A 12,576-nucleotide genomic window follows, 5' to 3' on the forward strand; every position below is an offset into this window, starting at 1 on the left:
ATATCACATTTATTCATAAAAACAGGTCGAAAATGTATGTTTTTTTTAATGGCTGTTGACAGAATTTTCTGTTTTATGTAACGATGAATATCGAATCTGCATTTTGAAGCTGGCTTTTTCCAGTTTTCAGATTTCTGTTCTGGAAATAAATGCAAATTGGTGTATTTTTTAATTAGACAATGCTTAAGTTGCATATTTAAACAGAACATTTTAGAGAGCTTGTAATATAAAAGTAAGTGTCTTAATGTTAGTAATACATTGGGGAAGCTTGGTGATCATGATATCTATAAGTTAAACATTTACCCAGTTCACCTGTAGTCTCTCCCCTTATGATGAGTATCCATGAAGTAGGCACTTTGGCAAACAAACAATCATTGAAAAAATATGAGACTATTGGAAAGGACTATTTGGCTGAAACGATAGAGCATAAAATTACAGGGGATGTGTAGTTCATGTATATGTGAGTGCTTTCCATCCTATAGCCTCATCTCAACACTGGGATGCATCGACATCTTTTATTTTCACATCGGCATTTATGTGCCTCTTAACTTTATGTCATAAAGGACCCTGTACCCAACTGTCCAGAATGTTCTGGTTATTACTGTAGAGAAAAATGCGCTTACACAGCCAATCGATCAGCAGACAGCGATTATTGTAAATGTATCGTCCTGACTAATACTGGAACATCCCAGCAAACATTTGCAGGTTCAGTAAGAACCCAAAACCATAACGATTTGGTACATGTGACTGTGCAAGTCTGTGACATGCAGGCTGTGAGTAGAAACAGGCAGAAATTCCTCCTGCCTACACCCTCTCACGCACAGAAACACACACACACACAATCCAGAAGGTCTATAAGATTAAGACTTCTCTGCTTCTCAGAGGACGTGATGGAGACACGATGATGTCATCAGAGTCGTCAGAATCAACTGCAGCGGCTCCGACAGACTCGGCTGTGCAACGAAGCTCTGTTTGGTCTGCAGGAGATATACAGGTACAGTTGTGCTTAATCACCATGACACCATTCATTTTAAACAAACACATTTGTAGTGGACTGGACACAAGAATAACAAATAAACTAACTTCTCTCATAAACATCATATTTTAATTGTAAGGCTCTCCGTCTGTGTTGGAGTGCAGAGACGCACACAGACCTGCTGACCTCTGACCTTAAGGAGGAAGGATGTCAAGAAAGATGAACAGACCTGAGTATATATGTGTATATATTCTATTTAAGACAAACAACTCTTAAAAAAAGACTAAACATGACAGAAATCGATAGAATTTTAAGTAGTAATTTGCGTTTTCTCACTTGAGTATTTATGATTTTATCAAGCTCTTTCTCTCAGGACAGGTCACCTCTCTCTCACCTGTTTTGGGTGTCATCCTGGAGGTGTGAGTGTTCGAATCGAGCCAGGGTTCTTCCTCTGCCTGCTTTTCATCATCTTTATGGAGCGATGCAGCACCTTGGCAACAAAACACCACATTTAGTAATGAGTCCTTCAGGGCACCATTTAGATACATCATCAAAATAATGAAAATATTTTCAAATGTATAGACTATGCCATGCCTGATTTCATGCTTGAAATATCCTTATTTACATTCCACATACATTGACGCTGTACTAGAGCTGCAACAATTCATCTAAAACTTTTGAAATATTATATTAATATTCAACTACTTTTGTTAAGAAGAAAAAGTCTGAATTATCCGATCCTAGCTTCTCGATTGTGAATATTTTCTGCTTTCTCTACTCCTCTATGACCGTAAACTGAACATCTTTGGGTTGTGGACAAAACTTTAGGACGCCGTCTTGGGCTTTGACAAACACTGATGAACATTTTTCACCATTTTCTGACATTTTATAGACCAATTCATCTAATAATCAAGAAAAGAATCAACAGATGAGTCCACAATGAAACACCCTACACTATACCATGAAAATGACTGCATATTTCTAACCAAAATTGCATCAAAAAGACAGTTATCGCAGCCCTATGTCTTCTTGTAAAAAGCCTTAAGAACATCTTAAGACTGTACAGACCCACATCTCCCAGTGTAGCCCACTGTACAATAAATACAGGGGCAGTCTACTAAGGATCGCTGATATCACTGCTTTGCTCTGTGTACCCATCTGCTGTCAGCCTATTAAAAGTCAGAGAGATGGAGGGGAAAGTGAAGGGGAAATATGGTGGAGTCTAACAGGGTCATTAAGGTCAGTTAAGGGCCCTTGAAAAGTAGGAACTTCAGATCTTTAGGGGTCATGTGAGGTAGTAATGTTACTGGTACATGAGTGTCCTCATCTGTCTTTTATATGAGCCTGTCTAGACTCTGTCTGCTGCAGAGAAAACAGGCACCCTGGAATCAAATTCAACAAATATTTGAATTCTAATAATATTAATGCATCCTCATCTTTATTTGCAACTGTGCAGAAATGTGTGGAGCATTTGAATGTTAATTTAAAAATACCAACATCATGAAAGCGTATAAAAGCTTGTGACAAGTGAAAAGTTATGAAAGCATCAAACCTCACCTGTTCTGCCGGGTGTGTGTGTTGAGCGAGTTCTTCTTGGTACCAGCGTGGGCAAATTGCTTCCCAGTAGAGAAGGCACAGAGACCCCGGAGCTAATGCACAAACACATAAACACACACATAATGCAGGAAAATACAATGCATGTTGCAGTGGATCTGTTATTCAAAGGTGTTTTACGTGTGAACATGAATTACCTCTCTATTACAAGACTAGAGCGAGTCAGGTGTCCCCTGAATGCGGACTGTATCATCGTCAGGGCAACCGCGTCCAGCTCTCCTTCTACAACGGAGGGCGTAGCATCGCCGCGGTTTGTTGCTTCTACAGCCTGAGAAGACGAGAGGAGGAAGAGACGGAGCAGAAAGAAAGAGGGTTATGTGAGATAAGGATGGTATTAAAGCCTTACAACTTTTAAGATTAAACGGTTCAAAACATGCTTGTCACTGTCGAATTCTTTGTGGTTTCATAAAACCAACATCCTGATAGACCATTTACAATCATGATTCACATATTCACATATTTCGGGAAAGAGTGTCCTTGTGTGTCCCACGAAGCGCCCATTAAATTCAACTCATTTGAGGCTCATTTATAAAAAAAAACACCTCCATCAACTATGAAGTGCTTTGTCCAGGACAACAGCTCCACCTTGTGGTTGTGTACAGACCAGCTGGCCCTTATTCCCAATTTTAGAAGACTTTGGAGATTTTCACTGAGATCCTGTTACTCATTTAATGAGATTTTAATTATTGCCAATTTCAATATTCTGCAGATTTAATCCAAAACTGAAATCTGCAGAATTCAGGAAATGTCCAGCATTACTAAATACAACATTACAGAGAAAATAAAATAATGAGGACTATAGAGCCCCCTGCAGTGTGATACTGTGAGAATGTTAAAGTTAAACATATTTTTCAAAGTTTGAAGAATCATTTAAAAAAAACTACGGCTCCAACTGTTTATAAAGTGCTGGGGATTTTTGAATACGATGACTCTGAAGTGAAACATGATTCACTGACTGTGAGTCTATACTGAAGTGTTTGGTGTGTGTGTGTGTGTGTGTGTGGGTGAGACCTTTCTCCGTGTGTCATTCCGCAGGTCCTTGAGCTGTGACTCTCGGAGGAGGTGGCCTCTAAATGCTGACTGCAACATCACAATGTCCTTAATATAGAACGCAAAGAGACAGATAGAAAGAGAAAACAAAGATAATTTTATATATTTCTTACACAAACAGCTTCTTTTACATAACTGTGGTGTGTTACCTACCCTATTTCTGTGCTCCCTCCAGTTTGTCTGGATGACCAATGCTGCCTTCTCTCTTTCTTTCATCCCTGCGTCTGTACCTAATTCTTCATCTCCCGCCCCCTCCTTCTCTTCTTTGCTTCCAGTTTCCCGCTCCTCTCCCACACCTGCTCCAGCCTGAGTGTCCTCATTGTCCTCTGGCGATGAGGCAGAGACAGAGGAGGGCTCAGCTTGTGCAGGTTTACTTCTGTCTTCCAGAGTTTGGATCCTTGCCCTCAGCTGGTCCAACTCCTGTCTGAGAAGCACAAATAATGCACAAGGAAGTGGTGACAAAACACAACTAGCAACTGTAGTAGATGTCCTCCAACAATTAGCCATAAGTTAGCTGAGGCTTTCCAAACCCAGGTCTTGTTTTCACCTGTGTTCGTTCTTTTGTTTGTTGGTTGGTTTGTCAGCAGGATTACACAAAATGTACAGAAAGGATTTCTCAAAGGTTTGCACAGGAAAACTACTATGACTGGTCAAATTTGCAGAAGTTGGAGTGATTGGACAAAGTTATAAGATCATGTAGAATTCCTCTTTTTTTTTTTAATTTGAAAAATTCCAAGCTCACAAAACACTGCAATATAGTGATACACCTAACCCACCATAGATGGGATGATGAGTCAAATGACACAGCTAAAAACATACTTGTGCTCCTGTCTCTCTTTGTCCCGCTCTTTTGTCTGCTCGGCTTTCCATCTTTCTGTCTCTTTCTCCAGTTCTTCTCTTTCTGTCCTCGACTGTCTCATTTCATCACTGAAACACAAACACAACACAGCTTAATAAACCAACTTAAACTGTTTTCTCACTCTGGTGTGTGTCATGAATTTAGATGTATAAGATTTATTACGGTTTGAAACATGGATACACTGTGTGTCATAAAAGCTGCAGGTGAACTGGGTGGCCTCAGGTTGCTGCTCACTCACTCTTTACTTGACAGCGTCTCTTGAAGCTCCGCCCTCTCCTTCTCCAATTGGCTGAGGCGTTCTCTCAGCTCAGACACCTCCTCCCCCTCCTCAGTGCACGTTCCTACGGAGACCACTGCCTCTGTTGCCATGGTAAACCCCAGAATCGCATTTGGCGTGGCCTGGACCTCCTGGTCCAATCGACTGCTACTCTTTGCTGACTGGGCGTGTCTTCTGCTGTCCTCCAGCCTCTGATTGGAGGAGAGAAGAGTCGGTCTGTGATGAAGCTACTGTGTGTGTGTGTTTAGATGGACGGCTGGTTAAAGTTTTCCCTCACCTTCTCCACCTCCAACAGCCTTCGCAACAGTCTCTGTTTACTCCACTCTCTGTAACCTAGGACACACACACACACACACACACACACACACACACACACACACACATTAAACAATACTGACTGCATGTAATCAGTAAAGGTGTCACGTTTAGAGGAGGTACAGCAAAATTGAAACTAGACATTAATAAGGAGGAATAAATGAAGTTAATGTCTTTTAATCTGGCCAGTCAGTGTGGTTTTGTTGTGTGAGAACACACCTTTGATTCCTCCTGCAGGAATGTCGGTGTCGAGCTCCTCTCTGAGCGCTGAGTTCTCCTGTTGGAGCTGCTTCATGTTCTCAGACAGACGATGAACCGTGGAGCTTAAAGCTTTCTGCTGCCTCTGGGAGCATTTACTCTCTGCCCGACTACTGCACACAGAAAGAGAGGGGGAGGGATTTCGTGAGAAAAATGTGTAAAGTGCTTGACAAACTCTTATTTGGTCATTCTAAAAACCATCAAGTGATTTGTTTTTTGTTGTTTCGGTTGCATCAGTGCTACCAATGAAAATGTTTCATTGCAGCCCTGGAACATAGTTTATCTAGATGTGGTCACAACTTTGTATGACGCGATACGTCCTCAAATCACAAATAAAACTGGAAGCTGAAACTGATCAGCAGATATATCAGCTTACCTTTTCTCTGCAGCTTCGAGAAGAATCCTAAGCCTCTGGATCTGAAAGACAAGACACACTCAATGGGTCTTTTCCCCTATCTTTATATAAGAGTGTGGTCTTTCAATGTGATGGCATGATTCATTGATTACACACTCTTTGACTCTTTTGACCTTTGGAAAAAAGGAAGCGAACATGCCTGCAATGGGAAGGTATCATTTCATTGGTCAACACCAATATCTGACAGGGTTATTGCACAAAAAGTCCAAGAACAAAGAACAACTCTGAGAGCAGACATTTAACACAGCGCACAGAAGCAGCCTGAGAGCGAGGAAAAGGGATGTTACCTCTTCAAAGTAGGTTTCTACTGTGATCTTCAGCTCCTCCAGGTTGGTGGTCCTCAGCTCACTCTGTAGTTTACTGGGGGTAAAAAGCAAGTCACCTGAAAATGATGCTGTTCCCCTCATAAACCAAATTAACTTATGCAAAGATGGCATGGCGTAGTTTACCTCAGAGCGTTTTCTTTCTCTCTACACTGCTGCTCCAGTTTCAGGATTCTCTGTTTCAGCCCATTGAGAACCTTGATGGACAGAATCAATTTTACAAAATCTGTGAAAGATGATCAATCATAAAAACAATCGCTGGTATGTTCTCTGACAGACTGGATGTACTCACCACACTCCCTTCTTTCTTCTTATCCACCAAACTACGAGTATATTCAGATGCCTGCAGAAAAAAAAAAAGGTTTTTAACATGCGTCTTAAAGTTTCTATGACGAAACATCGAAACAATTTAGTGACCATACTTTAGTGGGATCCAACAGTTCTTCTATCTGTTTCTCTCTTTTAGCGTTATCTTCCTCTAGGCGGCGTAGTTTGGCTTTCATTTTCTGGTTGTCAGACTTCTGTGCGTGGAGACTCTGCAGAGAGAAGCACAAGTGGTTGATCATACATTTAGAGAGACATAAAGGGAAAGGTCAACATATAAAGACCTTTATATGTTGAACATATAAATATAATGTGCAAATCATTAAATGTCAAGTCTAAATAAAAACTTTCAATCAATGCAGTGAAAAAATGTCTAAAGCCCCTTTTAGCTTCTGCAGAGGAATGAAAGTCTGAGTCAGCTATAAAACCTTGAATGCATCGCTCAAGGCCATTTCAGCACACCAGAGATGTACATGTCTACTTATTGATCCTTTATCTATGCAGAGGGACCTGGGATGCAATAAAAATACTTGTTTCTTCCAATGCCTATTACATACACAACAGTCATTGTGTAACTCTTTTACCTTCTTGAGGCGAATAATCTCGTCATTCATGTCCTCCTTATCTCTGCGGTCACCTGTGCTGAAGGTGAAGCCTGCGACACAGAGGGACAAATAGGGAGATGCTACATAATCACACAGTTATGTAACACCTGGTGGTGCTGCTGATATAATGTCACCCTCACTGTCCAGTCAGCTTTTCGATCCTGTCTCCTTAGACTTCAACTCAGCCCATCTCTACTTTTCCTCACTTTGTTTCTTGTTCCGACACACCTACGCGTTCTCTCACCATTGGATCCAGAGTGGAGATGTTTATGTCGCCTCATGCTCAAGGTCTGTTTGAGAAGCTCTGGTGTGACGTCGCACTCTGATCTCAGCGTCTGGGACGCATCTGAAAAGGAGGCAGACAGAGCGAGGTTTGAGATATTTCTCAACACGAATCAATACTTTGTCTGACTCATGCATTTAACGCCCTTGAGAGCAAGCTCCCTCAAGGTCCACCGATTCGAGGTTTCTATATAGAAATAGATCAAATAACAAGTGTGGAGAGTGCAATAAAGTACAGAGATAATGAAGCAAATGATTTTTGGCTTGTTTTTGCTTTTTCTTTTGCGCAGGCTGCAAACTGCACTCTAATTTCCAGTAGCAGGCAGTTGTTTTCAGAAAAGAAAACACTGATAAACACGCTGTGGTGCTTCTGCCATTTTGTCAAGGCCATTTATATCAGCAGAAAAATATACCAGTATACGTTACAGTACAGTTCAACAGCTCTAGGCCTGACTCTGCTCTTTCTTGGACAATATATCATCTGAGACATAATTTCATTGAGCAATGTCATTGTCATTTAAGACCATTTTATGGATCATATAATAATAATAATAATAATATGATAGCACCCTTTAAAAGAGCAATGAACTGTTAATTAGAATGGGAAATATTATAACAGAAGATGAATATTATAATATTTAGCCCTGCTACTTATTCTTGCATCATGTTGGCAAAAACATTTGTGAGATTATTATGTAAACAAACATGAACAACACAACAAGCAATACAAAAATGATTGCGGTCATGTACATACTGCACATCCATAAGTCTGTAAGATAAGATATGTACAATAAGTGAACAACATAATTATCAAGACAGGCTTGAACAGGACCACAAACTGCTTTTTCCAAAGTGATCATAGAGAAGAATCAACATCTCTCCAAAACAGTTTCAACACAAACTGAACGATACAACCAAACCTTCATGAAGGAAGGAGTTATTTCAGGATTATTGTATTAGACTGCATTAGTTTTATCTCAGTGTAACTCATAAATTGGCAACTGGCTGCATTTGAAAAGATATGTTAGATGAAGTGTTTGTCAGGTTGTTGTAGAGTTATTCTATTTGGCAGAAAAATCAATGAATGCACCTTAAAATTAGAACCGACTTTCTCTTGTAAAATCCCAAAAAGATCAAGCCAAATGAAAAACTGTTGCAACACTTGCAGTGCTGCTCATCATCAGTTTCCCAAAGACATCAGTAGCGAGCTGGACACCACCAAAGTCAACAAACCACTTCTCGATCTGTCCGTCATTTTTTCATCTAAGCCTTTGCAGCCACTCCTCCCACCATCCCCCCAGAGGACAGACACTGTCTGTGTGTTTATGCGGCGCCTACCATGGCCGTTGCTGAGGGATGTGAGGCGAGCTGAGCTGCTCTCTCCCGGCGTGTCCCCTCTGGTGTCCCCAAGGGAGGCCCTCGGCAGTCTCCAGGCCGCCACTGCTGCTCTTCTGGGGTTCACATTCATACTGGAGAGGTACGGAGACCCTGCACATATATATACTGTGTATAAACAATCATGAAATTTGGAAAGTGGGTTTGTTACAGCGTTTGCAAAAATTCCCAGCAGAGCAGCTCTTACTTGGAGAAGGAGGAGGCTTGCCAGAAGATCTCTTCCTCCTTGTCCTCTGATAGTGGACAGACACAAGCAGAGGAAATGTGTTTTGATCAAACTGATCCCATGAGGCAGAACATATGTCGAAAGCAAGTCAATAACCGACATAGAAAAGCAAAGATAACCTACATGATGAAATTTATCATTAGCAGTTAATATGTTTACCTTTTCCAATATATCAGCAGAGAAAGAGAAGCCGTCCTCAACCTGGGTTGGACAGAGAAGTGAGTGTTTAGGGATGAAACTACAATTATTTAAATAGTTTTTGATCAAAAATGTCAGGAAGTGGTAAAAAAAAATGTTGCTCTTGCTGTCCTGTTTTGTCAACAACCCCAAAAATATTCAGCTAACTGCCATGGAGGAGTAAAGAAACCAGACAAAAAGTCACACTTAAGAAGCTGGAATGAGAGGATTTCGACTTTATTAGTCAAACCGATGAATCGATTACCAAAACATGCTGATTAATTTAATAGCCGACAGCTAATCGATTAATTGCTGCAGCTCTAGTTACCTTAAATTTGCACTGATCAAATCAAACCCCATAAACCAGAGGTTCCCAACCCCAGGGGTCCCATGATACACTGAGGGGATTTATTATTAAGATGTTTAAACAACTTGCTTTTTGATGACATATTGAACACTGTTTACCTCTACATGCCTCTTAAAGGTGCTTCAAATAAGAAAACTGACCAAAAAAACCCACAAAACAAACTAACCTCACCTCAATTCAAGAGGTCACAAGCCAAAAGTGCTGGTATCAGCTGCCAGTGACTACTGTAGTGTACTGTACTGTAGTGTAGTGTAGTGTGTGCTGTGTTTGGCTTCAGGCTCAACATGGAAACAAGTTAAACAAATAATGCAGCTACATGGTTTAAATAAACACCTAACTCTCACTAAAACAACCTATTTACAGACTGAGGGACACAGTCAGCTGTGTTCTCGACCTAACCAAAGCGAAGGACTCACCAGCTCCTCACAGTCTTCATCTGTTTGAACATCGCTCGCCTCCAGAGACATCTTAGCAGTCGCACTAAACATAGCTGTCAAGCAAACGTTACGTTAAGTTGGAAAACTTGACTTTATCCGTGTGTGATCGTCTCATTTTCCCCGAGTCAAAGAGCGCACTTCAGGTTGCCCCTCTTTGCTAGTCGTAAAAACATGGGGCAACAAAAGAGACGTTAGCTAAGCTACAACTCAGATTTCAGTCCACAACACTGCGGATCCTGCGTGTAATAAGCCGGCGACAAACACTGTGGACCATAGCTTCCTGAAATCCGTTAAAATGTAGTTTCTTTCCACGCGGAGGTTACTGTTTTCACATCGCTGTTGCAGATTGAGTCGTCTAGCAACCAGGCAGCTGTTAATGAGCTGTGCTAAGCTAGCTAGAAAATGTCAGCGCTGTAACGGACACTGCGTTGCCATGCCTTCAAAATAAAAACATAAACAGGGTGAAAGCTGGCGAGATTTAACCAAATTATATTTAGAACCATGTATTTTAGTTGACTGTGTATCATTGACGACATGCGTTTTGAAATGAGTCAAATATCTGTTATATTTTAAAGAATATGCCCAGATGTTTTTTACTAAGAAGCTTATTTTGAAAATTCAAGCCGGTCATACATTTCCGCTTTGAATAGCTTGACAGAAGTCATAACCACAGCCCAGGGCCAAGTGTCAATACTTTTCCCATCCCTCCTTGTTTCTGACTCATTTCCTCGTGTTACCCATTGGTGGAGAGGTGCTAAAGGGAGGAACTTCAGGTCTTTTCCTCCAGTTGCACTGGAGAAGAAGACGAGGGCGAGCAGAGATAAAGGAGATTCATCCAGTGTTCCCTGTTCAACTTGGTAGCTTCTTACTAGGGCTGGGTGACATGGCCTTAAAATAAAATTAAGTACACAATATATATCTCAGTTATTAGAAATATCCCCAAAATCACTTCACATGCTTTCACAAATTATCACTTTACGCTAATGCAGCCTTTAAGCCCAGGAAAAGAAAACACTAACGCCGATATCACAATATAACGATATCCAAAATCTAAGACATTATGTAGTCTCATATCACAATCATGATATAATTTCAATATATTGTATACTTCTGACCACAGCAGATCAACACTGGACAGTTTGTAAGATAGCATTTTACATATACAAATCAATATTGCAGATTTAAAAACACACATTAAAATACATTTTTATACATCGATGACAACTTGTTTTCTTTTATGAAAAAGTAACTTTTTCGCTTGTTTTATATTTTGGATAACCAGGCGTACATTTAATTTATCATGAAACCTGCATGAAATGCAATCTTCTTGTTGGATAAACTACAGTTGTTATATTATTTTTTTGAGCAAAACTTATAGTAGCATCCTGTCCATCACAATGTTTGCTTTTGAGTCAGTTTTGCTTCCTGTGTTTGTTTGTTTTTTTCTTCTTACCAGACATTCCCATTCCTCCCATGATTAACTGCAACTTTATGATTGCTTGTAACCTGCCATTATCATGCTCCATTTTTCTCTTTTTTTCTTTTTTTCTGAAACTACAGCATAATATAAGAGAAGTTAAGGAAAGATAAACAAAAGTTGACTTTTTTTAAAACTCTGAGACATGTATGTTGACATCTATTGGCCTTAAGAACAGCCCGTTGGCATGAAGTAGTTAGCATGCTGTTATTGTAGGAACAGGGAGTAAATACAGAGGGAGATATCAGCATGTGGGCATGTAAGGTATATGTGGATGAATAGAAATATATATGAATCTCTCACGTTAACTGCCCCACTCTCATTTTGCATCATTCTTCAAACTCTCCTCTTCTCTCAAACTCTGTCGAGAGCTCAGTTCGCTGTTGTTCCTGGTTCATATTCTCATCCACTGTTTATACAGGTGGTGGACCCCCAGAGCCACAGTCAGGCAGACCAGCATACTTTTCTCCATGGGCAAACAAACCCATTGCAGATCTCATCTAAGACACACATTTATCCAACCTTTTTGCAAAACAGTTAAATTGGCTCAACAAAATGTTTTTTATGTGATCCCAGAAAAATGACATCAACATCTGGCTTTAATAAAACAACCACATCTGCAGAGATAGTGGGAATATAACACTGAACAAACATGCTTTCACCACATACAAAACTAACTTGTCATTATCATACACACCTTTGCTGGTAGGTGTTATTAAAGGGCTTTATAGAAGTCAACATCTAGAGAAGAATAGTCATTGCATCAGCTGTGTGAATTAGCAAACACTCCAATCAACGCTTGTGTGCACAATCACCACCTGATAATGAAAAATTGAGCTTCACAGTGTGAGTATCATTTATGTTATGGATGTGGTCTCTGTATTCCTGTGTGACTGACCTCATGATGAAATTCAAACATTCAGTGATCTCCTCAGACAGCCCAGTCGCCACACTGACAAAATCTTCCCCAGGTTACATCTGTCCTTTCTATGTGTGTGTGCATATACAGCAAACTGCATGTGAGGCGTGTAACCTGTTGCATGGCAGAAGCAGCATGTCTGCCACCTAGTGAGCGTCAAACTACACAGCATGATTCCTGGAGGTCAGGGAGTCATCATTTCTATTATAGCCAATGTAACGATTTTGGTATTCAATTTTTTCCCAATTAAAGGGTGGGTTCACCCCAAAATGAAAATTTA

At 40.4% G+C, this 12,576-nt stretch overlaps 1 protein-coding gene across 1 annotated transcript; it reads right to left on the bottom strand.

Annotated features, from left to right (window-relative positions):
• Positions 1-501: 501 nt before the first annotated feature.
• iqce (IQ motif containing E) lies at positions 502-10,330 on the bottom strand. The gene is made up of 21 exons (XM_084378956.1): positions 9,880-10,330; positions 9,079-9,120; positions 8,881-8,926; positions 8,637-8,786; positions 7,261-7,362; positions 6,996-7,066; positions 6,510-6,623; positions 6,380-6,430; positions 6,214-6,284; positions 6,052-6,124; positions 5,726-5,766; positions 5,311-5,462; positions 5,054-5,109; positions 4,738-4,967; positions 4,460-4,567; positions 3,794-4,064; positions 3,602-3,688; positions 2,728-2,858; positions 2,534-2,625; positions 1,371-1,466; positions 502-977 (listed from the first exon to the last, which is right to left on the bottom strand). Exons 1-21 carry the CDS (start codon positions 9,949-9,951, stop codon positions 853-855), a joined length of 2,181 nt encoding a protein of 726 aa, XP_084235082.1. The 5' UTR covers positions 9,952-10,330; the 3' UTR covers positions 502-852.
• Between the last annotated feature and the right edge of the window lie 2,246 nt (positions 10,331-12,576).

The sequence above is a fragment of the Pagrus pagrus genome (assembly GCF_965226575.1).
Source record: "Pagrus pagrus genome assembly, chromosome: 2".
Lineage (NCBI taxonomy): Eukaryota > Metazoa > Chordata > Actinopteri > Spariformes > Sparidae > Pagrus > Pagrus pagrus.

Bases quoted from the DNA above. Each gene is read 5' to 3' on its own strand.
- iqce (XM_084378956.1), bottom strand. From the start codon at position 9,951: ATGTTTAGTGCGACTGCTAAGATGTCTCTGGAGGCGAGCGATGTTCAA. The intron at 5,767-6,051 runs GTAACATCCCTT...CTTGTCTTTCAG, and splicing joins TAGAAACCTACTTTGAAGAG to ATCCAGAGGCTTAGGATTCT. The intron at 4,065-4,459 runs GTATGTTTTTAG...TGTGCTTCTCAG, and splicing joins AAAGAGAGACAGGAGCACAA to ACAGGAGTTGGACCAGCTGA.